General features: G+C 43.9%; 1 protein-coding gene across 1 annotated transcript in view; it reads left to right on the plus strand.

Annotated features, from left to right (window-relative positions):
- Positions 1-729: 729 nt before the first annotated feature.
- The window catches only part of atp11b (ATPase phospholipid transporting 11B), a gene marked incomplete at its 5' end in the record, with an annotated part of 35,877 nt that continues 8,892 nt past the window's right edge, over positions 730-27,714 (plus strand). The window contains 11 exons of the mRNA XM_071512457.1: positions 730-933; positions 4,505-4,658; positions 4,771-4,873; positions 5,854-5,999; positions 7,270-7,329; positions 8,309-8,436; positions 9,550-9,688; positions 12,672-12,737; positions 14,542-14,645; positions 15,723-15,888; positions 25,541-25,704. Of these exons, the coding sequence (XP_071368558.1) occupies positions 730-933; positions 4,505-4,658; positions 4,771-4,873; positions 5,854-5,999; positions 7,270-7,329; positions 8,309-8,436; positions 9,550-9,688; positions 12,672-12,737; positions 14,542-14,645; positions 15,723-15,888; positions 25,541-25,704 (1,434 nt within the window). The remainder of the gene's footprint in view (positions 934-4,504; positions 4,659-4,770; positions 4,874-5,853; positions 6,000-7,269; positions 7,330-8,308; positions 8,437-9,549; positions 9,689-12,671; positions 12,738-14,541; positions 14,646-15,722; positions 15,889-25,540; positions 25,705-27,714) is intronic.

Consider the following 27,714-nt stretch of genomic DNA (forward strand, 5'->3'; position numbering starts at 1 on the left):
TACTCTAATGACACTAACATTAACTCACTTCACACTGCAACATTAGCCGACTATTGTATTCCCACCTGGTAATTGCTACTCCTGTGAAGCAAATGATAATAAACGGCTATTTTCAAATGGCTTACCTCCTTAACATTTTGTTTAGGCTACGTTTCACACTTTACCCCTCTGGTCAGTTGCGTACGGAAGTGTAATGCATTCACTTGAGAAAAAAAAAATTGCCCTGTTTTTCTGAATTAACCAGATAATTATCTCAGAATTCTGAGAAAGGTTTTCATGGAAAAAAAAATAATTCTGCTCTGTTTTTCTGAATTAACCAGATAATTATCTCAGAATTTTGAGAAAAGTTTTCATGGAAAAAAATAATAATTCTGCTCTGTTTTTCTGATGAGGTATGAGATATCTCAAAATCCCAAGAGAAGCTCTCATTCCTACTTGAGAGCTCGATTTCATGGAAGCAAACCTGCGCCGCCTGTTTAATTTAATCCATTTTTATTTGTTTATTAAACTAAAAAACACAGCATAATTATTTTTTTTCCTTGAAAACTTTTCTCAGAATTCTGACATAATTATCTTGTTAATTCAGAAAAACAGGGCAATTTTTTTTTTTCTCAAGTGAATGCATTACACTTCCTTTGGTGCGAGACTCACGTGAGCACCGACTGTTTGACTCAGTACTTCACATAACACATTATCTCCCCCCCCCCCCCCCCCCCCCCCCGTCCCCAGACTCCAGGACAAGGTCCAGGAGACCATCGAGGCCTTGCGGCTGGCGGGCATCAAGGTGTGGGTGCTGACGGGGGACAAGCACGAGACGGCGGTCAGCGTCAGCCTGTCCTGTGGCCACTTCCACCGCACCATGAACGTCCTGGAGCTCCTGCAGCAGCGCTCTGACAACGAGTGTGCCGAGCAGCTCCGCAGGCTGGCCAGGAGGTGAGAGAGAGAGAGGGGGAGGGAGGGAGAGAGAGGGAGGGAGGGGGAGAGAGGGAGGGAGAGAGGGAGGGAGGGGGAGAGAGAGGGAGGGAGAGAGGGAGGGGGAGAGAGAGGGAGGAGGGAGGGAGAGAGAGAGAGAGGGAGGGAGGGAGGGAGGGAGGGGAGAGAGAGAGAGGGGGAGGGAGAGAGAGAGGGGGGGGGGGGGGGGGGAGAGAGAGAGAGAGGGAGAGAGAGAGGGAGAGGGAGACCAGGAGAGGAGAAGGAGAGACCAGGAGAGGGATTGAAAGTACAGGTGAGAGAGAGAGAGAAGAAAGGACCAGGAGACAGGAGAGGAGGAGAGGGATTGAAAGTACAGGTGAGAGAGAGAGAAGAAAGGACCAGGAGACAGGAGAGGAGAAGAAGAGGAGGAGGAGAGGAGAGGATGGAAAGAACAGGAGAGAGAGAGAGAGCGCTGAAAGAACAGGAGACAGGGAGAGGAGGAGAGGGATGGAAAGAACAGGTGAGAAAGAGAGATGAAAAGAACAGGAGACAGGAGAGGAGGAGAGGGATGGAAAGAACAGGTGAGAGAGAGAGAGAGAGAAGATGAAAAGAACAGGAGAGGAGGAGAGGGATGGAAAGAACAGGTGAGAGAGAGAGATGAAAAGAACAGGAGAGGAGGGGAGGGATGGAAAGAACAGGTGAGAGAGAGAGATGAAAAGAACAGGAGACAGGGAGAGAGGAGAGGGATGGAAAGAACAGGTGAGAGAGAGAGAGAGATGAAAAGAACAGGAGAGGAGGAGAGGGATGGAAAGAACAGGTGAGAGAGAGAGATGAAAGAACAGGAGACGAGAGGAGGAGAGGGATGGAAAGAACAGGTGAGAGAGAGAGAGAGAGATGAAAAGAACAGGAGAACAGGAGAGGAGGAGAGGGATGGAAAGAACAGTGAGAGAGAGGAAAAGAACAGGAGAGGAGGAGAGGGATGGAACGAACAGGTGAGAAGAGAGAGATAAAAAGAACAGGAGAGGAGGAGAGGGGATGGAAAGAACATGTGAGAGAGAGAGAGAGAGATGAAAAGAACAGGAGACAGGAGAGGGATGGAAAGAACAGGTGAGAGAGAGATGAAAAGAACAGGAGACAGGAGAGGAGGAGGGGGATGGAAAGAACAGGTGAGAGAGAGAGATGAAAAGAACAGGAGACAGGAGAGGAGGAGGGGGGATTGAAAGAACAGGTGAGAGAGAGATGAAAAGAACAGGAGACAGGGAGGAGGAGGGGGATGGAAAGAACAGGTGAGAGAGAGAGATGAAAAGAACAGGAGACGAGCGAGAGGAGGAGAGGGATGGAAAGAACAGGTGAGAGAGAGATGAAAAGAACAGGAGACAGGAGAGGAGGAGAGGGATGGAAAGAACAGGTGAGAGAGAGAGATGAAAAGAACAGGAGACGAGAGGAGGAGAGGGATGGAAAGAACAGGTGAGAGAGAGAGAGATGAAAAGAACAGGAGAGGAGGGGAGGGATGGAAAGAACAGGTGAGAGAGAGAGATGAAAAGAACAGGAGACAGGAGAGGAGGAGAAGGATGGAAAGAACAGGTGAGAGAGAGAGAGATGAAAAGAACAGGAGACGAGAGGAGGAGAGGGATGGAAAGAACAGGTGAGAGAGAGAGAGATAAAAAGAACAGGAGACAGGAGAGGAGGAGAGGGATGGAAAGAACAGATGAGAGTGAGAAAAGACCAGGAGAAGGAGATGAGGAGAGGGATTGAAAGTACAGGTGAGAGAGAGAGAGAGAAGAAAGGACCAGGAGACAGGAGAGGAGGAGAGGGATGGAAAGAACAGGTGAAAGTGAGAAAAGACCAGGAGAGAGGAGGAGAGGAGGAGAGGGATGGAAAGAACAGGTGAGAGAGAGAGAGAGAAGAAAAGACCAGGAGACAGGAGAGGAGGAGAGGGATTGAAAGAACAGATGAGAGAGAGAGACAATGAAGGCTTGATACTCTGGTAACATTGGACTTTCAAATATTATAATATGAATTATAATAATATGAATTTCAAATGTTATGAATTTGGCACTGTTGTAAACGAACTTACCCCCCAGGGGACTTTATTAGTGTGAAAAGAATATGTCACATAGTGCCGTGCTGAAGCCTGATTGGCTGTGGGCTTGAGTTACCGCGGTGATGGCAGTGAGTCAGGGCGTTGCCATGGGAACATAAGTGATGTTTGTTTTTTCCAAGACAGTCTTGAACACTCCCACACACACAGGGCTTATTAACAACAATCACTTGACTATTAATGACTTTTTAACATTTCTCCTCATTTTAAATGAAAGTGCTGCTCTCACACCTGTTCTCTCCATCTCTCTCCTCCTCTCCTCCACCTCTCCTGTTCTTTTCTGCGCTCTCTCTCTCTCTCTTACCTGTTCTTTCCATCTCTCTCTTTCTCTCCTGTCTCCTGTTCTTTTCTGCTCTCTCTCTCTCTCAATCTCTCTTTCTCACCTGTTCTTTCCATCCCTCTCCTCCTCCTCCTCCTCCTCTCCTCTCCTGTCTCCTGGTCTTTTCTCCTCTCTCTCTCTCTCTCTCTCTCTCTCTCTCTCACTCTCTCACTCTCTCTGTCTCTCTCTCACCTGTTCTTTCCATCCCTCTCCTCCTCCTCCTCCTCTCCTCTCCTGTCTCCTGGTCTTTTCTCCTCTCTCTCTCTCTCTCACTCTCTCTCTCTCTCTCTGTCTCTCTCTCTGTCTCTCTCTCACCTGTTCTTTCCATCCCTCACCTCCTCCTCTCCTTCTCCTCTCCTGTCTCCTGGTCTTTTCTCCTCTCTCTCTCTCTCTCTCTCTCTCTCTCTCACCTGTTCTTTCCATCCCTCTCCTCCTCCTCTCCTCCTCTCCTGTCTCCTGGTCTTTTCTCACTCTCACCTGTTCTTTCCATCTCTCTCCTCCTCTCCTCTCTCCTGTTCTTTTCTGCACTCTCTCTCTCTCTCTCTCTCACCTGTTCTTTCCATCTCTCTCCTCCTCTCCTTCTTCTCTCCTGTCTCCTGGTCTTCTCTCTCTCTCACCTGTTCTTTCCATCCCTCTCCCCTCTCCTGTTCTTTTCTGCACTCTCTCTCTCTCACCTGTTCTTTCCATCCCTCTCCTCCTCCTCTCCTCCTCTCCTGTCTCCTGGTCTTTTCTCACTCTCACCTGTTCTTTCCATCTCTCTCCTCCTCTCCTCTCTCCTGTTCTTTTGTGCACTCTCTCTCTTTCTCTCACCTGTTCTTTCCATCCCTCTCCTCCTCCTCTCCTCCTCTCCTGTCTCCTGGTCCTTTCTCACTCTCACCTGTTCTTTCCATCTCTCTCCTCCTCTCCTCTCTCCTGTTCTTTTCTGCACTCTCTCTCTCTCTCTCACCTGTTATTTCCATCTCTCTCCTCCTCTCCTTCTCCTCTCCTGTCTCCTGGTCTTTTCTCACTCTCACCTGTTCTTTCCATCCCTCTCCTCCTCTCCTGTCTCCTGGTTATTTTCTGCTCTCTCTCTCTCTCCCTCCCCCTCTCTCTCTCTCTCTCTCTCTCTCTCTCTCCCCCTCTCTCTCTCCCTCTCTCCCTCTCTCTCTCTCTCTCTCCCTCCGTGTCTCCAGGATAAAGGAGGACCACGTGATCCAGCACGGTCTGGTGGTGGACGGGGCCAGTCTGTCTCTAGCTCTGCGGGAGCACGAGAAGCTCTTCATGGAAGTGTGTAAAAACTGTTCGGCCGTGCTGTGCTGCCGCATGGCCCCCCTGCAGAAGGCCAAGGTACCACACTTACCATGTGTCAATCACCTGAGGTCATGAAACACACGGGGGGGGGGGGGAACGAACCTAAAACTAAGCCCCGGATGTCAATGTTGCCATTTTTTCTGTTCAGGTGGTGCGTCTTTTAAAAACGTCCCCGGAGAAACCCATCACCCTAGCTATCGGAGATGGAGCCAATGATGTCAGTATGATACAGGAAGCCCACGTGGGCATAGGTAAGCACTCACCAACGTGGCCCCACACACACACACACACACACACACACACACACACATACAATATGCAGGGTTCCCACGGTCATGGAAAACCTGGAAAAGTCATGGAATTGAAATGGATTAAAAAGTTGTACTAAATTGATGTAGCACACTTATTTTGATTGCTAATGTGTCATTTTTTTGTTTTACATAAATATTTTCATAAAAAATAATGGCATTTTCTTCAAAAGCTTCCATGTAATGTTACCCAGTGACTCCAACTCAGTACCAGAAATTATAACTGTACAGGCCACATCGGACACACCTCGTCATATTGGATTTTAGTGCTTCTTCTATTTTTTATAAATATTTTTATGGAAAATTCATGTTTTTTTTTTCAATAGCTTGCATGTAATGTGATGCAGTGACTCCAAATCAATACCAGAAATTATTACTACACTGGACAAATAGGACACACCTCTTTATATTGGATTTTAGTGCTTTTTCTATTTTTTATAAATATTTTTATGGAAAATTCATGTTTTTTTTTTTCAATAGCTTGCATGTAATGTGACCCACTGACTCCAAATCAATACCAGAAATTATTACTACACTGGACAAATAGGACACACCTCTTTATATTGGATTTTAGTGCTTCTTGTATTTTATAATAATATTTATAATACTATAATATTTTTATGGAAAATGTATGTTTTATTTCAATAGCTTCCATGTAATGTGATGCAGTGACTCTAAAGCACTAAAATCCAATATAAAGAAGTGTGTCCTATTTGTCCAGTGTAGTAATAATTTATGGTATTGATTTGGAGTCACTGCATCACATTACATGGAAATTCTATTATGGATCCTTGAAAAGTCATGGAAAAGTTTTGAAATTGTATCCATGAACATGTGTGGGAACCCTGGATATGCTACAACTCATCTCTTTTGTGCAGTGTGTCTAACTTGAAATGTGCATTTTTGTGTGTGTGTGTCTCCAGGTATCATGGGGAAGGAGGGTCGTCAGGCCGTGAGAAACAGTGACTATGCAATCGCCAGGTTTAAGTTCCTGGCTAAACTACTGCTGGTCCACGGTCACTTCTACTACATCCGAATAGCTACGCTTGTACAGTACTTTTTCTACAAGGTAAGACTTTGGCTCCGCTTAGAAAACATTTATAAACGTTTCTCTGCACACACTCGCACACTAGTATTTTTTTATGCACTACTTGAGATGCACAGTATTAGCTTATGGACCTAATGCTGGTTGCAGCTACTTCACTCTGCAGCAGCAAATGCATTATTGTCAGAAGCCAGTCAAATCTGGGCTCCTTTGAAGTGTTTTTAGTTTGTCATATTTGGTAAAAACCGCTATTGCCTCAGTCATGCAGTCGACTGTTTATTGCGCTGAAAAAGAAATTAGAACAGCATACATATTTAACATTTTTCCCCATGTATGGTCCACACAGGACTCACTCATCTTAATTCAAATGCATTCCTAGAACACAATGTGCTTTGCTGTAGCAAGAGCTATTTTTTTGTTCCCGTCATTCCTTTGTGTGACATTGGAGCAGCCAGATGTGGACCTTTTGTCCCAGCATTGTCATGCAGCCATACCATAAGTGCACATCGTTATGTTGCTTTATTCATTGCCAAAGGGGCTTAAGTGCAGCTACGCCCCTTTTTGCATCAAATCTTAAGTCTTTCGATTCTCCGCTTGTTTTAATTTTGTTTATTACAAATGTGATATTTTGAGGTAAAGCTCAACAAGAGCTTTCCAATGATATATAATACTCATTTTTAGCCAAAATGTCACTTACAACGTGGGGTTCTCAACGTGGGGTTCGGGGACCACCAGGGGTCCTTGAGGGGGTTCCAGGGGGTCCCCAGGCAAATTGATTTATTGTTAAACTTCAGCATTATTTCATTTACAAGAAGTTAACACAGTTAGAGAATGTAGAAGAATGACTGTTTTGATCATAGTTTCTCTGTTATCTCTCTACCTACAATATAGATAGTCTTGGAATTCTGGACAAAATCATATCTAACAATAAAAATATTTGCATATTTGGGTCCGAGACACAAAATCTCATCAAATGGGGGTCCGAGGCCCAAATGTGGACTAAATTAGGGGTCCTTGATATGAAAAAGAGTTGAGAATCACTGACTTACAGTATGCCCCTTTCACACCAAGGCCTTGATAGCCATGTAGGTCATTGAGAAATACATTTTGTTACAATAACTGCCTGGCTCTTATATGGGCCGCGATCATAACTGTGCTCAGAAATCCTCAAAGTTGCATTGTATTTGTCCGCCTCCTCTTCAAGTTTGGATGTCTCACTCAGCCTCTCTCCTCTGCAATGTTTTTTTTAATGTCTCTCTCCCTCCCTCCCTCCCTCTCTGTCTCTCTCTTCTAGAATGTGTGTTTTATCACGCCCCAGTTTTTATACCAGTTCTTCTGTCTGTTTTCACAACAAGTAAGTCTCTCTCTCTCTCTCTCTCTCTCTCTCTCTCTCTCTCTCTCTCTGCCTCATATGTCACTGTTTGGTCTTGGTTTGATGTTGTGCAGTCTCATTGTCAGGCCATTTTAAAGTCTTTTCACATCAAGATCAAGGATTACTTCAAGGACTGCATGCATTAAACATAGCTTTTCTGTTTTTTGAGGGAAAAATGTCACCTGATTTTCATTGCATAATTGTATTCATCCTTCCAATGTTGCTCTTTCAAAAAGTAAACGGTTATGGCTAATAACATCATTGAGATTCAGTTTGAGTTTTACTTAATATTAGCGATTGTTTTGTCAGAGTTGCCGTCTCATTATGCAAATGGCGGCTCTCGCTTTGGAATGAAACTCTTGAAATATTTATTTGACATATTTCCTATAACAGCTCCCGCATTGGCTTTAAAACTTTGGAACTCAATTTCTGTCCATTGATTTATGTTTAATAAGATTTAAAACTAATGCGGCATCCACTGACTACCATTAGAATGGCACCATATATTAAGATTGCATTAGTGTGAAATGGCATTAAGTCTGTTACTAAGGCTTTAGTCTGTTAAGGCTATTACTTTAATTGATGCTAGACAAAGATGATATTAATCCTACGGTATTTTTAGATTATTTTTAAGGCATTTCTGCTTTATTAAATTATATGCAGTGATACAGTCGTGGTATGTAGCCTTCTGGGCCATTAGGAGACATGATTTTCAAATGTAACTCTCACCATAGACCCTATATGACAGTGTCTTACTCTGTATAAGATCTGTCTGACTGAATGACCAGTTCCTATCTGAAGACCATGTCATGTTAATGCCAGGTTTAAGTATTCAGAGGTGCTTAATGGACAGAAAGAAGCCTTTTGTTGGGGTTAGGTTAGGTTGTACAGCATCTGTTCAGCCTCTCCAGGTGAACGGTTTGGTGTGGAGTGTAACGCCGCCTCTCCCTGTCCGTCCCAGACTCTGTACGACAGTGTGTACCTGACACTGTACAACATCTGCTTCACCTCGCTGCCCATCCTGGTGTACAGCCTGTTTGAACAGCTGGTCCATCCACACGTACTGCAGAACAAGCCTGTCCTGTACAGGTAAGGGCAGTGGTGGAAGCACATTTACTCAAGTACTGTACTTAAGTACAATTTTGAGATACTTGTACCTTACTTGAGTATTTCCATTTGATGCTACTTTATACTTCCACTCCACTACATTTCAGAGGGAAATATTCTACTTTCTACTCCACTACATTTATTTGACAGCTTTAGTTACTTTTCAGATGGAGATTTGACACAATGGATAATATAACAAGCTTTTAAAATACAACACATTGTTAAAGATGAAACCAGTGCTTTCCAACCTTTTTGGCTTTTGACGTCTTACAAAAAGCAGTGTGTAGTCGGGTCACATTTCAGATGTCTATGAGTTGTTAACAGCTCCACCAAATAGTGATTTTTCCCTCTAAACCTCACATGGTTTCATTTCAATAAATGTTCAAATGATCCAATATTTCAGCAAAAATCAAAGATTAGAGAAAAAGTCCAAAAACTGAAAACAGATTTGTGTATCAGAACTTTGTTTTTTCTTCTTTCCTCTCCCATTAATCATCTCACGACCCCTCGGATTTATCTGGTGACCCTTTGGTCCCGACCCCTAGGTTGGGAACCACTGGACTAATGCTTCAGTATTAATAATCTAATGATGTCATATATAATAAAATATCAGTCAGAGGGACCAAACCACTACTTTTACTTTAATACTTTAACTACATTTTGCTGCTAATACTTATGTACTTTTACTTAAGTAGGATTTTTCATGCAGGACTTTTACTTGTAATGGAGTATTTTTACATTGCTGTATTGGTACTTTTACTTAAGTAAAGGATCAGAGTACTTCTCCCACCACTGGGTAAGGGTGCATCTATACCCAAGGTGCAGTGGGATGGCTGGATTGGCCAATTTCGAGATAATAATGTGCTTCTGTAACTGCTGTAAAATACACTTTTACAAAATTGACGTGCTGATTTTTAATAAAAATAGCAGGTAATATGCAGAGGATTTTCAATATGTTTAGTCATTCCTGTTAAAACCCCAAAAGCTAAGATTTTCACCTACTTTCACATACTATTTTGTAGATAATTCATTGAAAAACTTATATTTTTGTAACTGCCCCTGCAAGTTACAACTGATTGTGTGTGTGTCCTACAGGGACATCAGCAGGAACTCTCTGCTGTCTTTCCGGACCTTTCTGTACTGGACCCTGCTGGGTTTCTGTCACGCCTTCGTCTTCTTCTTCGGATCCTACATACTGATGGGAGAGGACACCACGCTCATGGGCAATGGACAGGTGTGTGTGTGTGTGTGTGTGTGATCTATACTTTTACTATCTCATGAGAGTAGAATACCTGGGAAAACATATTGTGAGTCTTCCAAACCTGATTAGGGAAATGTTTGTTTTTAGGGCTAGGAATGGTATTTAGGGAGCAACATGTATGTGTGTGTGTATGTATGTTTATTCTGGCTCTACACAAACCTATGCTAGTTTATTGATGGGGCTTGTTGCCTATCTATCTTTCTGGAATTCCTCCTTACCTTGACACTCTTGTTTCTGCCTCTGTTTGCCTGTGTGACAGCCTGTCTTTCAATCTGTCCGTCTGTATCACTGTAGCAGCCTGTCTAACCTGTCTGCCTGTCTGTCTGTATGTCACTCACTCTGTTTGTTATGGTATCCTTCCCTCTCTCTCTCTCTTATCTTCTTCCGCGTCTCTGCCTCTTCACCTCGTCTATCCCCCCCCCCCCCCCCTCTTTCCTCCTCTGCCGCATCCCTCCGTTTGCCCCCTTTCTGTTTGCCGGTCGGGATTTCCCGGAGAGCGCTCACCCCTGTTGCTCTCTCTCTCTCTCTCTCTCTCTCTCGCTTGTCTTTTCTTCTTTCTTTTGTTGATTTCTCTCTTTCCTTCTCCCGCCTTCACGCTGTGCATGTCTTCAGATCTTGCGAGCTAACAGGCAGCTGGTAAGAAGAGTCTGCTCTACGGTTGAATGCATGTTTCCTCTGGGCGGGGTATTGATAGAGATTTTATCACTTCCCCCCTTACAGTGTCTGTTTACTTGGCAGTATGGTTCCACAACACTTTATATTGATAATGATGCTCTAGAGAAAGGCACATTTTCATGTTGCATCTTTTCCCTCCCTTTCATTGAAAAGTAATAGAATAATAATAGATCAGCTCATTGATCCCCATTGATTCTGGTAAATTATAATCAATTCTGATTTAGGGCTGAACAATTAATCTAAATTTTATCGATATCGCAATATGGCCTACTGCAATTTTCAAATCGCAGGAGGCACAATATTTGTTTAAGGTGAAATGTGTGTCAAAATACCATTTTACATTAAATATTGTGGTGCTGCAGAGATGTCCTGGTCTACACATCATATTCTACAGACTTAAGAAAACATCTTTGTTTGGTACAGATCCCCGCAAAAATCACACCATAATCATTTGAATACGTTTTTCAATGAAAATGAGAATAAGCATCACTGTCCTCCCAGGGGAAAACCTATACTGTCCAATTTTAGTTTACTTTCTCCTGTGTGTGTATATACATTTATTCCGGCTATGTTCACATGCACAAAGAATTCCCTTCTTAATGTGGCGACTTAACCAACTTGGTTTTGGGTTGAAGCATATAGATGTTATAACTAGTCATAATAACCCGGTAAGCTCATACTCCAATCATGAGAAACGTAAGGGCCGGATTCACCAATGTGTTCTTAAGATAGATCTTAAGAAATGACATAAGAGGAAATTTTAGGGAGTTCTTAAGAAGGCTCTTAAGCGCAATTCCTCAATATTTTCTTAGTAACAGTCTCATTTCTTACGAATTTCTTTAATTTTCCAACTTAAGAACTTCTCAAAATAGGGCCTGAATTAATTCTGGTTAATAAACTTTAGGCTTACTGCCATTGAGGCTAGGAGACAAGGCTAGGAGGCTAGGAGACAAGGCTAGGAGGCAACCCAAAGTGCTTCCATCTACAAAACATACATTTAAACATTGGTTGCTGTTGGTAACTGTAAAATTTGCTAGCTACCTGGCCCTACACCAAATAAAGCTTTACAATAAATGTTCATCTTAATGTTAGGTGTAGGGGAACCTATGGAGACTTTGAACTATAACCTACTTGTCTAAAATGTGTTTAAATATATGATATTAGAGGCTTACCTTTTCACTGTAGGAGTTTTAAGACAGGTGAAGGGCCGTCTTAAAGTTAAGAAAAAAATCAAGAACAAATTTGAGAACTTTCATTTCAAGAATACCATTTATTTGTAAGTTTTTTCTTAGGAAGAAACATAAGAAAGTTAAGAAAATATATCAGAACTGTTTTTGAGAATAGCATTTTTTCCTATTCTTTTTCTTAAGACTAAAGTTAAGAAAAAAATGGCACTTGAGAAGATTTTTTTTTTTCTTAAGAGGGTTTTGTGAATCCGGCCCCTGGTCAAGATGCCCGGCTTACTCCGGCGTAAACATCAAGACATCTTACTCCTTTCATCTTTGCTTTTCGTCATCTGTACAAATTCACACTCCTGCTGTGTTATGAATTGGCTGCTAACAACACCCCCCCCCCCCCCCCCCCACAGTGCGACTCTCATACAGTAGGTGAGCAAACAGTTGGATGGATGGCAGGGCTTCATTACAGGTGGCATAATGCTGCACAGCTTGATGAACGAGGCTCACGACACACAAACGTTTTCATTCTGTTCTACATCCGTAAAGCTCAGCCAGCCTCTCCCCACCAGTCCTGACTCCCAGCTTCCATCCACAGCTGTGGTTTGGATGAAATGCTGGTATTGGAATGGTATTCTGCGGCCTGCCGTTTTTGTCACTTGTCATAGCCTTTGACATCAGGTTGTTTATCAGAAGTGCCAACATGAGGTCAGAGATTGTCGTTCGGATCGTCATTTTTTTCCCCTATGTTAGAAGTAGCCTGCTATTACTCATTCAAAGAGGGAGGGGGGATATTCTGTTAAGTGGTTTATTCTTGGCTCAATTGGATATCAAGGTTCATATAAACGGGTCAACTGGAATAAGACCTTAACTGAAGTATGGAGTATGGTCAATAGCCGGGTGACTCTGTGCATGTAAACTTAGCCACTATTTCCCTATTAAAACACATTGCAGTCTTAGTAGTAGGCCCACACCCCATTTTAAGGAAACCAGGCTATATGTTTTAATTCATATTAAATAGAAATTACATTTTTGCATTTTGTTTATGGCAAGGATGCAGTGCCGTTGAATTTTTTTTTTGCTAACTGTTGTGTTTCTGTTGATAGATGTTTGGGAACTGGACGTTTGGAACGCTGGTCTTCACTGTCATGGTCATCACTGTCACGTTAAAGGTACGTTACACCTAATCTCATGGTCCCACAATAAAGTAGCCTCTCTGATTTAAGGTTCTGCTCGCCCATAGCAACGTCTATCAACTCTAATTGTAACACGTGTTCCTGTGAATAAAGATGATGGCGTTTTAACAGCAGAAATGTTTCCTTACAATTTACACTTGATCTATAATGACTCCGATAATAAAAATAGATTGAGTTCTTTAATAAGCCATTATCTTATGCCTGACTTTCATCTCAACCCTGAAATGAGATTTCAGTCTCAACATCTGCCATGGAAGCTTTATTGCACCTCTTTTTATTTGATTCTGTCATAGAGTACTACCACTGAGATGCAGCTCGCTCTTTATTTACCCTGAATTTGATTATGTTGTCCTGCATAGCTTAAAGGACTAACTGACTTTTTGGGAAGTTGGCCTCTTAGTTAGCTTACCCTTTAAGTGATGAGAGGATTGGCAGGAAAAAAAACAACACCACCATCTGGATTACTGAAGGTCTATCTTGTTACATTAGACAATGCTGGTTGCACACGGGCACTTAGCGCACTGCATGGAGTCATTCCTATGTTCCCAGGGTCCTATGTTCCCCAGTTCTAGGGTTAGGGTTAGGGTTTGGATTTGGGTTAGAGACCTTCAGAATCAAATAAAATGATAACCATTGGTTTTGTTGTGTTTATATAGCTGTTTTGAAGCATGGTTCCAATAAAAAAACTGGATAATATTGGGGAACATAGGACCCTAGGAACATAGGACCCTGGGAACATAGGACCCTGGGAACATAGGACCCTGGGAACTTAGGACCCTGGGAACATAGGACCCTGGGAACATAGGACCCTGGTAACTTAGGACCCTGGGAACATAGGACCTTGGGAACATAGGACCCTGGGAACATACGACCTTGGGAACTTAGGACCCTGGGAACATAGGACCCTGGGAAAATAGGACCCTGGGAACTTAGGACCTTGGGAACATAGGACCTTGGGAACTAGTTCTAAGTTTGTCTGGTAAAAGAAATATAAGCAAGAACAAACATATGATACACTAAGTAACATAAATACACAATATGAATATAATACACAAGAAAATAGCTATTAATTTCATCTCCATGTGTATAGTCTCGTGTCATAGTCTGTAGTCAATATTGTGCTATCGTGGATATGCTAACATGTTCAAGATGATGCTAAGCTAGCTTGCACAGTCCACTACACATTAAGATAGGGTTTCAGGGTGTCTACAAGTCTTGAAAAAGTCTAAAAATGTCCTAAATGATATTATTTTTATTAACTCAAGGCCTTAAAAGTTCTTGAATACAGTTAAATATAGCAAGCATATAGTCTTAAATTCAGGTTTAGAGGTTTTCCAGTGGGAAATCAGCCCAGTCAAACAGGCCTGTTGAAAGGTCTACAAGTAAAGTGTTTGGCATTAAAAAAAGGTCTTGAAAGGTCTTATTGAAACTTGCCTCTCACTGTAGGGAAATTAAAACACTGGACAGTTAAGTTGCAGCATGTTCCTTTTAAGATGGTTGCCATGTGCATTAGCTAGAAGCAGGGCAACAAGTCCACAGAGAGATGGATGCACTGCTGCAGTCCACATATAAAATAAGTAGTGAAGTATTAGGATGATGTCACTGGCCATTAATTGAAGACTATTTATCTGTCACAAGTTGGGGGCAAGGTCGTTTTTTACAGCGCAGTAGCAGATTGCTGTCGTTTATTGGTGCCCCTCCTGTCCCTGTCTCTCTGTTTTACGCCTCGCTCTCTTTTCCTCCCCCGTGTGTGTGTGTGTGTGTGTGTGTGTGATGACAGCTTGCATTAGAGACTCATTTCTGGACGTGGATGAACCATTTTGTGACGTGGGGCTCAATAGCCTTCTACTTTATCTTCTCCCTCTTCTACGGAGGCATCATCTGGTGAGAACAGCTTCTTACAGTGTCGATGCTATTTTGTTGTACACAACGCTTTGCTTTCACACCAAAGAAAAGGCTTGGCCCGGCTGCACCACGTTCCTGCGTGAGTGCCTCCATATCTCCGTGATGAGATCCCTAAATTCCGAAAAAACAATCTCTACAATGGCCATGGAGCAGGATTGTAGAGAGAATAAATTGCAGTGGCCAAACCTTGTGGTTGTCTTCAGTAAAACATTTTAATGGTGTTTAAACCTACTATTTGCAGAGGGCAAGTCAGATTTGCCCCATAGATTTTAATGAGAAACTGCACTTTTTTCCACATCCTTTCATGCTAATAATAAACGACTACTTTTATAGTTGATGGAAAATGAAAGTGAGTGGGCTGTATATAATGGAACATTGGTCTGCTTGTCATATGCGTTCATTGTTTTTACTCCAGCTGTTGAAACAAAATTGATAGGCTGCTGTGTCTATATTGCACCGGGGAATTGAAGCCCATTCATTCTGAAAACCTTCCAGTTTGACTCAGCTAATATTCAATCCGCAGACAGCTCAATACGACTTTTAAATGCCCGGAAGATACAGAAGAGTAGAAAACTCTGGCCCTCTGAAAACCTCTTTCCCACAGAACGAGAGAAAGGGACTCAGGCCATGGTTTGCCTCTATCGAACCACTCACATTAGCCAACAGCTATCACTTAATTAGCAAAATGTTAAAGTCACTTCCCTGGAGATGCAGAGGTGGGAAACGAGGCAGTGTTCATTTACATTTTACTCAAGTCAAATTAAGAGTAGCTGTCGAGAACATTCCTCAAAGAAGAGTTGCTCACTAAAGTATTCAAGCTTCGAATTCAAGCTAATATTCTGTGCATGTGCCAAAATTGCAGATGAAAGTGATTCCTCTACAGAAAGAGAGGTATATAAAGCTCACACAGCAGTATGGAGTACATGAAAGATAAACACCTCAAACAAGGTCATCAACTGGTTAGAGGAACATTCAAAAGCTTCATTAGTTTGACAAGTTGACATCCCCCTCTTTCGCTATCTAACCATTCTTTCCCTTCCTCCCGCTCTTCACCAGGCCCTTCCTCCACACCCAGGACATGTACTTTGTCTTCGTCCAGCTGCTGTCCAGCGGCTCGGCCTGGTTCGCCATCATCATCATCGTGGTCACCTGCCTCTTCCCCGACGTGGTGAAGAAGGTCTTCTACCGGCACCTGCAGCCCACCAGCACCCAGAAGAGCCAGGTAGCACGGAGGAGAGGAGGGGGGAGGAGGATTTAAAGAGAAGTGGACAGGGTAGAATGTGTGATCAGGAAATTACAGGTGGAATGAGATGGATGGAAGAAGGCTGAAGAGGGTGAGAGAAAGAGGCTTAGACAGAGAGCATGACATCAGATAGGGAGAGGAGTTTCTACCAAAAATCCTTCCAGGAATATCTTGACATTTTTAACTTGAGCCTGTCACCATGCAGATGTTGAACACGGAATTTAGAAAGCCACTGGCTAGTTCGTTAGCTTGTAGCTAACAGCACCCATGGGGTGTGTGTGTAAATACCACAAGATGATAACATTACCTACCGTTAAAGTTCGTAGGGCAGCAGAAGACGTGCTAGACAGGCGAGTTTGGAGCAAATTGTGGAAGTTTTACTTTTGTTTTCACACCGGCAGACTCTGTGGATTGAGTTCAATGCTGCCGGTCCGCTGTCTGTGCATCTCACATGACAGACATGACGTGATGCGCACATCAGGCGCGTTAGAGAAAGTCAAAGACGCCCTCTAGAGGCCATCTGAGGCTGCGCAGGCTCCGTGCAAACTGTCCCTGAGTGAGTGACTGAGTGACTGACCTGAAATTACCACTCTCTGCCCCGGAAAACCCCATTTGTATGGTGGCTAAAGGATAGCAGAAAAACACAGCAGTCTTTTCTCCTGTAATGTGACAAGCGCCTGGAGAAAAACAATACATCAAACAAAGAATTTGAAATGTCAAGGTCGCTCTCTGAAGCTAGACAGAGAGAGCACTGTCTGAGGTTGTTATGTTCTTCTCAGCCACTCTGGTCACGGGTAACCCACTTCTTTACAGGACGAGCATGGTATTCAGTCACACACACACCGCATGACCCCTTCTCACATCGTGCACACACGCATACAAACACACAGAGTGTGCATGGTCCCTTCCCAGCACACCCACAGTGTTATTATTCATTTGTCCAGCCACAGAAAGCTTATGTTTTAGTTAATGCCTTTCTCCTTTTCAGACTGTCCTCTTGTTCCTGAGGTAGAATGAACTTTCTGTCTTTTCAATTCCTGTTTGTTGTTTCTGCTCTAACCTTTGTCCTCTTTGTCCTCTTGTGTGCGCGTGTGTGTGTGTGTGTTTGTGAGAGTGTGTATAATTGCATATGCGTGCGCTCGAGTGTGTGTGTCTGATTGAGCCCATACGTGTGGGTGAGTGTGACTTCTAACCAGTCCTTTGTCTCTATGTGTTCTTCCTCCTATCCTGTGTCTGTGCTCTTTCCCCTCCCTGTACTCTGTGTGTGTGTGTGTGTGTGTGTGTGCGTGTGTGTGCGTGTGTGTGTGTGTGGGTGTGTCCTCTCCCTATCTGGGTGTAGATGTACTCCAACCGCGTGGCGATAGGTGATGACTTCATCGCTCTGCAGCCTCTGTCCAGAGCCAAGAGCCAGCTGGGCAAGATTAGGTAGAGGAGAGGAGACTGAACCAGCCTGGGCTTAAAATACACCTGAAAATCAATTCAAATATCACAGCTACCACAGGAGTGCTTTATTGAAAAGCAATACTTCCATATTAGCGGCCTTTGGCACACATATCCCTAGATAGTTTTGTGAATAGTCAGCCATCAATATTGGCTCTCCTCTTTGCTTGCATTAATGCTGCTCACTTCAACTTAATTTAGCTTCCGTTTGCCTGCAAGTCAGTGTTTTGGCACACGTACAAACTGAAGCAATGCACCTTTTTCTGTAACGGGGTATTCGCAGGTCCTTGAAAAGTTAAGAAAAGTCTTGAAATAAATGACCTAGAGTTAATGGCTTAAATGCAGTTATTAGAGGTCTTATTGTTTTTTCGCTATGCAATGACATGCAGAGTGACACGCTGCATATCTGCTCTTAGATTAATACAGAACAAGGTTAGTAGTATAATATGAATTAGGGCTGGGCGATATGGACAAAATCAAATATCACAATATTTTTGACCAAATACCTCGATATCGATATTGCGACAATATTGTAGGGATGACTATTGGTGCTTTCACAAAATATTTACACACTGAGATTTTTGATAAATAATCATCAGTAATGTGGATATAATGACTAAGTGGGTAAAGGCAAATAATAGAACAGCTAGAACAGTCTGGTAAGTTCAGAAAATGACATCACTTTACTGTAATGCAGCCTTTAAAACCAGGAAAAGACAACACTTATGCCATATCACAATATTACGATATCCAAAATCTAAGACGATATCTAGTCTCATATCACGATATCGATATAATATCGATATATTGCCCAGCCCTAATATGAATTGCCAATTTTGACAGCTTTTTTCCAGGTAGCATTCCAGATAGCATTAAAAACGTCCTATAAAATCTCTAATTTGACTTTCTGAAACCTGCAAATACCCTGATTACACTGATCAAAGGTTACCAATTTAATATTATCGATATAGAATTTGAAATACTCTTATCATCAGTAATGAATACGCATCTTAATTGCAGCTAATGTTAGCAATTGAGTATTTACAGTCAAACTGAGCTGAGTATTAAAACTGAAACCGAAATACCATTTTAAAAGTTATCTCCAAAATGCATAAATATCTTAAGACAGCCTCTAAAAAGGAGAAACATTGCTTTGCAGTGAAAGCGCTCCTTGTGTTTTTGAATATCCGAACCATATTGAAATATTTTTCCCAGGTCTGGACTTGATTCTGTCCTGCTGATGCCTAGTTCTAACACTGACAACATGCAGATAGAGCCATAGACCGGATTTACACCGGAGGAGAGAATCAGATTGTTAACCAGATGTGACCCAGATTTGATACTTATTCTATGTGAAATCATCAATAACAAGATTTGGATCATGTACAGTTAAAAATCAGATACTCTCCTCCAGTAAAAATTGAGTCATAGCTCGCTCTCTCCCTCTTGCTCCTTTCTTCCTGTCCTTCCTTAGTAATAAATAATCACTGTTCTGCTGTTTTTTTCTTATATCTAAGCATCTGAAGGAAACAATGCAGACTCACTCCATTATGGAAAGCTTTTTACATCATGAGAGATCAGTGACTGATTACTTCTTGTGTAAAAAAAAAAGAGGAGACATGCATGGAGGCATGGAAGGAGAGAAGGGCAGATGTAAAGCTGCATGTTGTCAGCGTTGGATCGGGGCCCTTCGTGTCTCGTCTGTGACTGCATGCCCAGGAAGAGCCAATCAGCATTCGAGGGGGGGGGGGAGTGGGGGGGGGGGGACTAACCCGCAGAAGAATGCGACATCATGCATTGCAGCCATTGCATGTCTCTGCATTTTTTTGTCATGGAAAGCTGACATGGTGAATGTGTCTGGTACAGCATGGCACACTCATACCACCTCCTACTGCATGGAGAAATGGATGAATGAACGAGTGAATGGATGAATGTTGAATCAGCCTGGAACCCTTATTGGGTAAATTTCATACCTCCTCCCCCGCCCCCCTTTGCCTGGCGCTCTTTAATTAAAACATGGTAGTAATTTTGTCATGCAAGGGACCCATCAGAAATAGGCTCGCGTCCTATTCGGCGTCCCGAGCCGTACTTTGAGAAGCTCTATTCCGAACAGTCGGGCATGCCACACTCAACGTTGCAGCATGGGGGAAAATGACAGTAAGCCTCACCTCTCATCGCACAAGACTGGGTAAACCCTCATCGCACACTGGCATGGTGCAGCCCATCAAACCCCCCTACCCACTGTCTAGCATGGTCCGGTCCTCCCCCAAAGCTGGTGTACATGGTTCAGCTCCTCAGACTGCTCCCCGTCTACCTCCTCACCTCTGACTCATCCACCCGCATGCTTCAGCAGACCCCACAGAACAAGACCGACCTCCACTACAGATGCATGGCAGAGTCTCGGGACGCCTCTCAGTCCCGCTACAATCTCGGAACCCATCGTCTATCGGTCTGACGACGATTAGACTCTGGGGGCGACGGCCAAATATTTCGGGGTTTCCGGTGTAGCCAGCGGACATCCGGGCCAAGACTTCCTCTTCCGTGCGCCGGTCATCATTTACAGTCCGATTAGCAACTTGAGACGTGAGAATGGAGTCGGAGTTGAGAGACGACGTCTCATATGCAGATATCTGTTTATAGAGATTAGCCGAAATGTCGTCCGGACCTAAAACACCTACAAAAAGTACCGATGTTTGTGTATCGTGTGGAGAAACGTTCGACTCTCGCGTCTCAAGTTGCTAATCGGACTGTAAACAATGACCGGCGCACGGAAGAGGAAGTCTTGGCCCGGATGTCCGCTGGCTACACCGGAAACCCCCAAATATAGAGTCTAATCTTCGTCAGACCGATAGACGATGGGTTCCGAGACTGGTCCCGCTACAGCATGAGAAACAGCTGAGTTACGACAGAAGATCCCGCGCCGTCATAGCGGTTAACAAATATTATCAGCCTGTGAGGAAATGCTAACCGCTGAGCCCGAGCTTTCTTTGGCTAAGGGAAAATCCACCTGAAAACTAGTTTCACGCGTTATTTCTGTGACCTCGGACATTCAAGCTTTTTAAGAGTTTTCAGTTTGCATCTATTGAACTGTCCAAGATCATGTGAACAAACCTTGTAAAGTATAGTTTGAGAGTGGATTTTCACTTTATTGAAGGTTAATATTCAAGGCTAATGTTTTGCTGTATGCGTATTTTCATCTTTACAGCATGCTCTGTAGTGGGAATGCTACAGCCGTTAGCTTTCCTGGTGTACACTATTACCATTACAGCATTCAAGCCTTATAATAATAACAATAGCCTATGCTGTATTTGTATAGTGCTAAGTCACTATTAATGCAGACAGGTTGGTGGTCCTCATCCCACAAACTCACTGAGCAGAAGAAAACTGTAGACTTCTTCCTGGGTTCAAATGAAAGGGTGTATTTATGCTAATGTGTTCGACAGTGCAGTGTATTCAGTTCTGTTGAAAGTTCTGTTGTTTTCTAATTGGATTAGGGCGAGGTAATCACGAAAGAGCCCCGAGGGTTGTCCCTGGTTTCCTGTTGTCTGCCTGCTCTGTAGGTCTAATAGATTCAGCAGCGGGTTAATTGGCTTGAACACTAATAGATTTGCTCTTATCTCTGCTAGAAGCATCCGTTTCCCCCATGAGACAACTTTCTTAACGGCTGCAGTTTTTTCTGCTCATTTGTCAAGTTGTACAGCCGTTTCTGAGTCTCACAGCCGTGTTCACGTGCTGTGAGGAATTAAAGCCCCCCTTCCAGTGGCCTCGTCACCTCGCGCACATTTATGAAAGACCCTCTCAAGCGGCGATGTATGATTATTTGCACCGGTCACAATCCCAATTAAAACGAGATTCGGACGTGTGGCAGGGGAATCCGGGAAGCATTTTTTTTTCCCGTTTTTGCCTCGTAAGCCAAACGTTTGCTCATAACTCTTTTTGCTTTTGTGCGGGTTGTGGGTGAGGTCACTGGAGAAGGGCTTTAAAAGGAGGGGGACTGGCATTGGTTGGGACTGTATGGATGTGTGTTAGATCACACTGTAGACAAAGGGCTGGGAAATTGCCCTGCTACAGTGCAGACTGAACTGACTAGCCGACTGACTGGCTTGCTTGCTGGCTGACTAACTAACCCACCGGTGGGCAAATGAACTGCACTGCAAAAAATAGCAACCTTAACGAGTCATTTAGTCTTGTATTTAGTTTTAAAGTGGGGAAAAAATGTCCATGGTGTGAAATAATTGTACTTGTTTAAATTAGGGCTGCAACTAACGATTATTTTCATTGTCGATTAATCTGTAGATTATTTTCTCGATTAATCGATTAGTTGTTTGGTCTATAAAATGTCAAAAAATTGTGAAAAATGCCCAAGATGACGTCCTCAAATGTCTTGTTTTGTCCACAACCCAAAGATATTCAGTTTATAGAGGAGTAAGTCATAGAGGAGGAACGAAACCAGAAAATATTCACATTTAAGGAGCTGGAATCAGAGAATTTTTACTTATTTTTCTTAAAAAATTACTCAAACCGATTAATCGATTATCAAAATAGTTGCCGATTAATAGTTTACTAATCAATTAATCGATGCAGCTCTAGTTTAAATGACTTTTTTGAATCGAGTATGATTTCTTGATACTAGTGGAGTAGTTTCAAGATACTGACACTTGTTTCTAGAAAAGTCCGGAAACAAGTGAAACTGCATTGAAAATTAGAGGAATTATCTCACCCCTAGGTGGCTGAATATTTCCCTTGTTTGAAGAAAAAGAAAGATTTCAAGAGCGAATATGAGACTAAATGACTCGGTAAGAGGTATATTTTTTTGCAGTGTGATGGGTTAGTTGACAGGCCGACTGCTATCCGGCTGGCTGACCAACTAACAGACTGTCTGCCTAGCCCACGGCGCTCACGGTTAGCATCTTGTGTCCCTCAGATGGAAGAGGATGAGGTTTCAGTCGGCCCAGAATATGACCCTGTTAAAGCCCAGCGGAGCCCAGGGGAGGACAATTGGCACCTGCTAGCTGCTTATCCTCCCCCTGCTGCTGCCCCCGGCCCAGACCCCTGCTCCCCTAGGTAGTACCGCCACTCACCCCCCATCCTCCCCCGTCCCGTCACCGCCCACGGCCCGGACCATATGCCACCACCACCCCCATGCTCCCTCACGGCTGCTCCTGAGGGCCACGTTCCACCCAACCCCATGCTCCCCTAACTGTTACAACAAGCCCCATTCTCCCTCATGCTGTAAACGCCCATCTTGAGCAGTATATTATATCTACCCCCAAGTGTATGTGTGACAGCTGCCCCCACACTCCCCTATTTATTTAGGTATATGAAAACCAACCCCATGCTTCCCCATCCCCAACCAGCCCTGCTGTCCCACCTTTCACCCCAACTTCCTTAGCCATGGTTAACCCACCCACCCACCCACCCCATCTGCCCACGTTTGACCCCATCCTCCCCTACTCCAACTACGATTGACCCCACCTTCCCCTACTACCAGCCATGCTTCACCCCATTCCTCCTCTTCCAAGCTCTCAGCTCACCCCTCACTTCCATTGATCAGAACTGGATTCATATTTCAGAGAGAGAGAATGCTGTTGGCATGTTGTTATTGTTTTTGTCTTTCAATCATCTACTCCCCCCCTCATGCCTGCGCTCATTAATGTTGCTCACCTTTTGAAGCTGGGATGTTGCTGTTGTCAAGGTTTTGTCTGGTTTTGATCCATCATTGTGTGCTCATCAGCATTTATTATCTCATAAGATCCCTTTTGCTTTTTTTTTAAAGTATTTTCATGTACTTTCTTGTTATACCAAAAGCAAGTGTTTGGTTTCTTTTACTAATTTAAAATGTTCAGATTCATTTTGGTTCTCTGCACTGTTTACTGTAATCAAATTGTCTCATGTAGAGAACCCCCAAAGGATTTTGATTTGGCCAAGGATCTCCTCCTATGTTATTAGTGCAAACCAACATAAATTCTGCTACAAATTAAGAAATAACAGTAAAAATGAACTGTTCATTTTTTGGTGCTCTTACTAGGACCCCTTGTAGTCTCTGGACCCCAAGACAACAGAAGTGTTGTAGCCCACTCTGTAGCTAATATGTTAAATCAGCAGGGAGATGATGCCACCTATATAACTGTCACTGAGGCCTTGGTCAGTTTATACCAAAACCTTCACTCTCTCAGACAGAAGACTGTATAGCGGAACTGTTCATCAAAAGGTTTGGACAGATTGGGTACTTAGGTTTTTGCCCTCCAGATAAAAAAAAAAAAAATCTAAAATCAAATATGAATATCCGGCAAAACCCAAGCATCTATTATCTAGGGACACCTGACACTAGCGGAATCATTCATATTCACTTTCGTCCTGCTTGTGTTTTGCTGTCGGTGGCCAAGAGGCAGCCGGTTTGGTTTCATGCCAAGCAACGTCTCCGATTTCTGCTGCAAAGAAATGTGACAACAACAACATGAGAAACGGGCTGGAGTGTTTTAGCACAGTGGAATGGACAGTCCACACCTCCAGCTACAAACATAGAATAGGACACTGTTAGTCTGGATCAGTGGAGCTAACATCTGCTGATATGGAACATATTTTTCAGAATAACATGAAACACCAAATTCTAGACACTAACCAGTCAGCTAACCCTAACCCTGCACCCCAGTTTATCCTGAATCAAGTCATCATTTTTAACCCAAACCTAAAAAAAACCATTTCTGTAGATGATGTAGTCATAATTGATATAGCACAAAAAGTACTAAATAAAGTTGATGTAGAGGCTACTAAGAATCAGGTGGATTTAATCTAACTGTAGTCTTTTTTCTATCATTCTCTTATCCTGTCATGCTGTAGAGAGAGAGCATGCAGGATACAAACTAGATGAGTGTAACTTCACACCCCTGGCAGCGGTCTCTGTTTTCTCTCTTTTCCTCTCTCTCTCTCTCTCTCTCCTTTCCATCACTCTCTCTCTCTCTGCCTCCCTGTCTCCTCGGTGCTGACTCAGAACAACAGAGACATCCGATCCCCCAGGTTTCCAGGCAGCAACTTCCCTTTCATTTAGCTTCGCCTGCTGCGCCAGGGCCCCCCTGTTTCCTTCACAGTTCTTGAAATGAATTATTATTATTTTCAACATAACAATGGGTTTCTTTATGTTGCATGCCCGCTTTTAGATTAATGCAGACCAAGGTTAGCACAACTTTTTTTCCCCATTCTATCTGCTTTATTAAACACACACACAGACCAGTCAAGCATGACATATATTTTCTATCATTTGAACCTATATATAGTATAATAACTGACACACATTTAAAGGATGGAGTAAACAGGAACCAAAAATTCTATTCATTTTCACCATAGGATCTGGATAGGATACAAAAGTCCTGAAAAACTATTCTGGTCTGTTGGACTTAATGTCCCTCAACAATTAATTTATTGTCGTCCTTTTTCTTCTACTGCACATTTATAGAACTTTCATTAGCTATCAATCAGAGATAGGCTGCCAGCTTTGTGTTTTTGTTTCAGTTTTTAAATTCACTTTCAAGTAAAAAAGTACTAAAAAGATCCTCAACAGTATTAAACTTCACTTTCTGAAATCTGAAGATACCCCGTCTGTAGCCATTCATTTTACGCTGTTTAAGCCCAAGATACACAGTGATGTGCAATGCATGCAAAGAGTAGAATCACAAGTCACCTAATAACAGTGTTTGAAAGCGAGGGAAAAAGTAGAAAAAGCCGGGCTGGTGTTCCTGCCTGCGAATCTGATCGACCGGCTCCGTGAAAATGAAATGACCCTGATCGCGGCCTCAAGTTTAAAATATCTGCTGAGGCCCTTGAAAGTGTTCTGCCAAACCCAGACTAGACTGTGGCATTGCCCTCCAGTCTTGACGTGATTACCTGGCGAGGCTGGGCACAGTCCCGCTCCTGCTTTATCACCGCCGTTAAAAAGAACACCGCAAATCACTTGGAACATCTTCAACATTTGTTTGTCTCTTTATCTCATGTATTTCTGTATTTATTTGCGACATTTTCAATCCCTTGTACGGTGTGTTTCGACTGGTTTTCTCTGTGCGTCAGTGTTTGCGTGGCGGCATGCAGTACGTCATCCATGTCATTCTGTCAGAACGAAGCGGTGACCCTGTGCTGCGGGTGCGCCGGTTGTAATTTCTCTCTTTTCTTCTCTCCTCACTCCTCCTCCACCCTCCAGTCTGTACCGCCCCCCCAGGAACAGGCCCTCAGCTGTGTGGAGTCCCTGTGCTGCTACCAACATGGGCAGAGCGGCTGTTCCCGCCTGGCCCGCCTGCTGGAGCAAATGACCGGGCAGTGCCATGCCGGCGCCAACCATTGCCACGCTGCCAGCCACAGCAACAGGTGGGACGATGATGACCACGAGGACGATGATGATTATTACGAATCCCAATGATCGATGATCGTCTCTCCGCCTCTCAGGCTGCACGACTGTTTCGTTTGTTTCTTTGGCTGCAGATTCACTCATTTCTCCTGCAAAGTAGGGTGATGCGTTGTGGGGAGGGTGGGTCAGGTAGCGAGACAGGGAGGGTAAACCCTGTGTTTTGCGGGTTGTGGGACAGAAGGGGTACAGACGGGTATAGAGACTCACTTTAGGGTGCGGCTGGAAGGGCCTTTCTGACAATAGCCAAAGCTAAGGGGAACGTTCTAGGCTGAAACCAAATATTCAGCCGTCACGGTCTGCACCTCTTGCATTTCTTAGTTCGTCCAAAGTCCTGGAGTCTGGACATTGACAGAAAGATGCGCTCAGCCTCATATCCACACTAGCATACTGTAGCGCATATACCCCATGCAACCAGAAGCATAGAACCCAGCGTCCCTCTAGAAACCGTAATCGCTTTCTACCCAGTACGCGAGTGTGGATGTCCGGGCAGCCGAGCCAGGGAGTATGCAGGAATCCGGTATTTTTTTATGAAGGCCCTTTGAATGGAGACCTGCTTATTAACTGTGCTGCTGATATACAGGTATAAATCCATGGCTCCCAGCAGGTCTCACTAGTACACTTTATAACCTCTCTTGTCTGTGTAGCCCGTATGTTAGGGCAGGTCTGTCTAGTAACCCACGTGTCTTTGTGCGATGCATCCACGCTACGATCCGTCTGTCGCTCTGTGTATCTTGTCCTTTCTGTCTCCTTCTCGATTTCTGTTCGGTCTTTTCTTGAATCAGAGGTCGATGTCAAAATGGGAATTTCCCCCGGTTAGCCAGTTCTCAAGGAAAAGCTGTCATTTCTTGATCAAAAACGGCTAATCTTTAATGCACTCTGATGATTGAAGTGTCCGTGTGTCATCAGTACGTTGACTTCCAGGATCCGCAAGGCTGACTTGTGGATCCGTTTTTTTGTCCTACCAGCTCCTCTGTTACCTGGGGGGGCGTCTTGACTAGACACAAGGCCAAATAATTGGTTGGCCAACTCAACTCGCATGAACGATCTGAGCACTGAATGAGGTGCAGGGACATGCTGCTTTAAAGCTGCACTTGGCAATTTTTGCATGTTTTGGCGGGTCCCCGAATGGCAGCAAGAGGTAACGGTTTGAAACGAAAGGACTTCAGTCATATAAGGTGTCATGTTTACCAACCTGGCCAGTCTGTAATTCTTTATACCAAAGGAAACCAAAGGGATGAGAGAGGCAAAAGATCTAACGGCGGCGAGTCCAGTCATGAGAGTTCGATTTAAGCATCCGTCCGTCTCTTCCCGCGTGCCAAGAAGCTTTCCTGCCAGTTACTGCGTCTCAATTAGGGGCCGACGGCTCCCTCTCCCTCTGTTTCAGCCTGACTTTGTGATTTAGGCTGATAAGACTAATCTTGCCTAGTGCAGCTTTAAAAAAAATAAACGAGCGTGCCGAGTTCACGCCGGCGCCGGCTCGTTAGCCGTCACCTCGCCTCCCGTCTTTAAGACGGATGGGCCCCGAGCTGTTTCCCGTCTGTCCCCCCCCCCCCCCCCCCCCGTGAGCTCCCTCCGAAAGCCTGCCCGGTCAGCTGTTTCGGTGTCATCGCGTTGTTGTTTTGTCTCAATCCCCACTGACTCGCAAGGGTTGTCGATTATCCCACCTGATCAGCCCTTTTCTGCTGACAACTCGGGACGCACGGTATTGATTAGACCGGTAACGAAGATGTAGCGTTTTTGTTCTTTGTGTGTGTGTTTGTCTCTATATGGGTAATGACAGCATGCAGGTCAAATAATGGATGCACTGTTCCTAAGCCCCACCCCTCTCTCTCTTCTGCCCCTCTGGACAGCAACCTGCAGATGAGCAGGAACAGCAAGGAGGGGAACGCGTCATTACAGTCAGTCAGGCCTTGGGGATACGGCACGCACTCAAACGTGAGAGTGAATCGGAGTGTGGAGATGTCACACAC

This window comes from Centroberyx affinis, unplaced genomic scaffold (assembly GCF_046629955.1).
Source record: "Centroberyx affinis isolate AG114_WGS23_722 - 3 ecotype Tasmania unplaced genomic scaffold, CSIRO-AGI_Caff_v1 ptg006300l_1, whole genome shotgun sequence".
Classification (NCBI taxonomy): Eukaryota; Metazoa; Chordata; class Actinopteri; order Beryciformes; family Berycidae; genus Centroberyx; species Centroberyx affinis.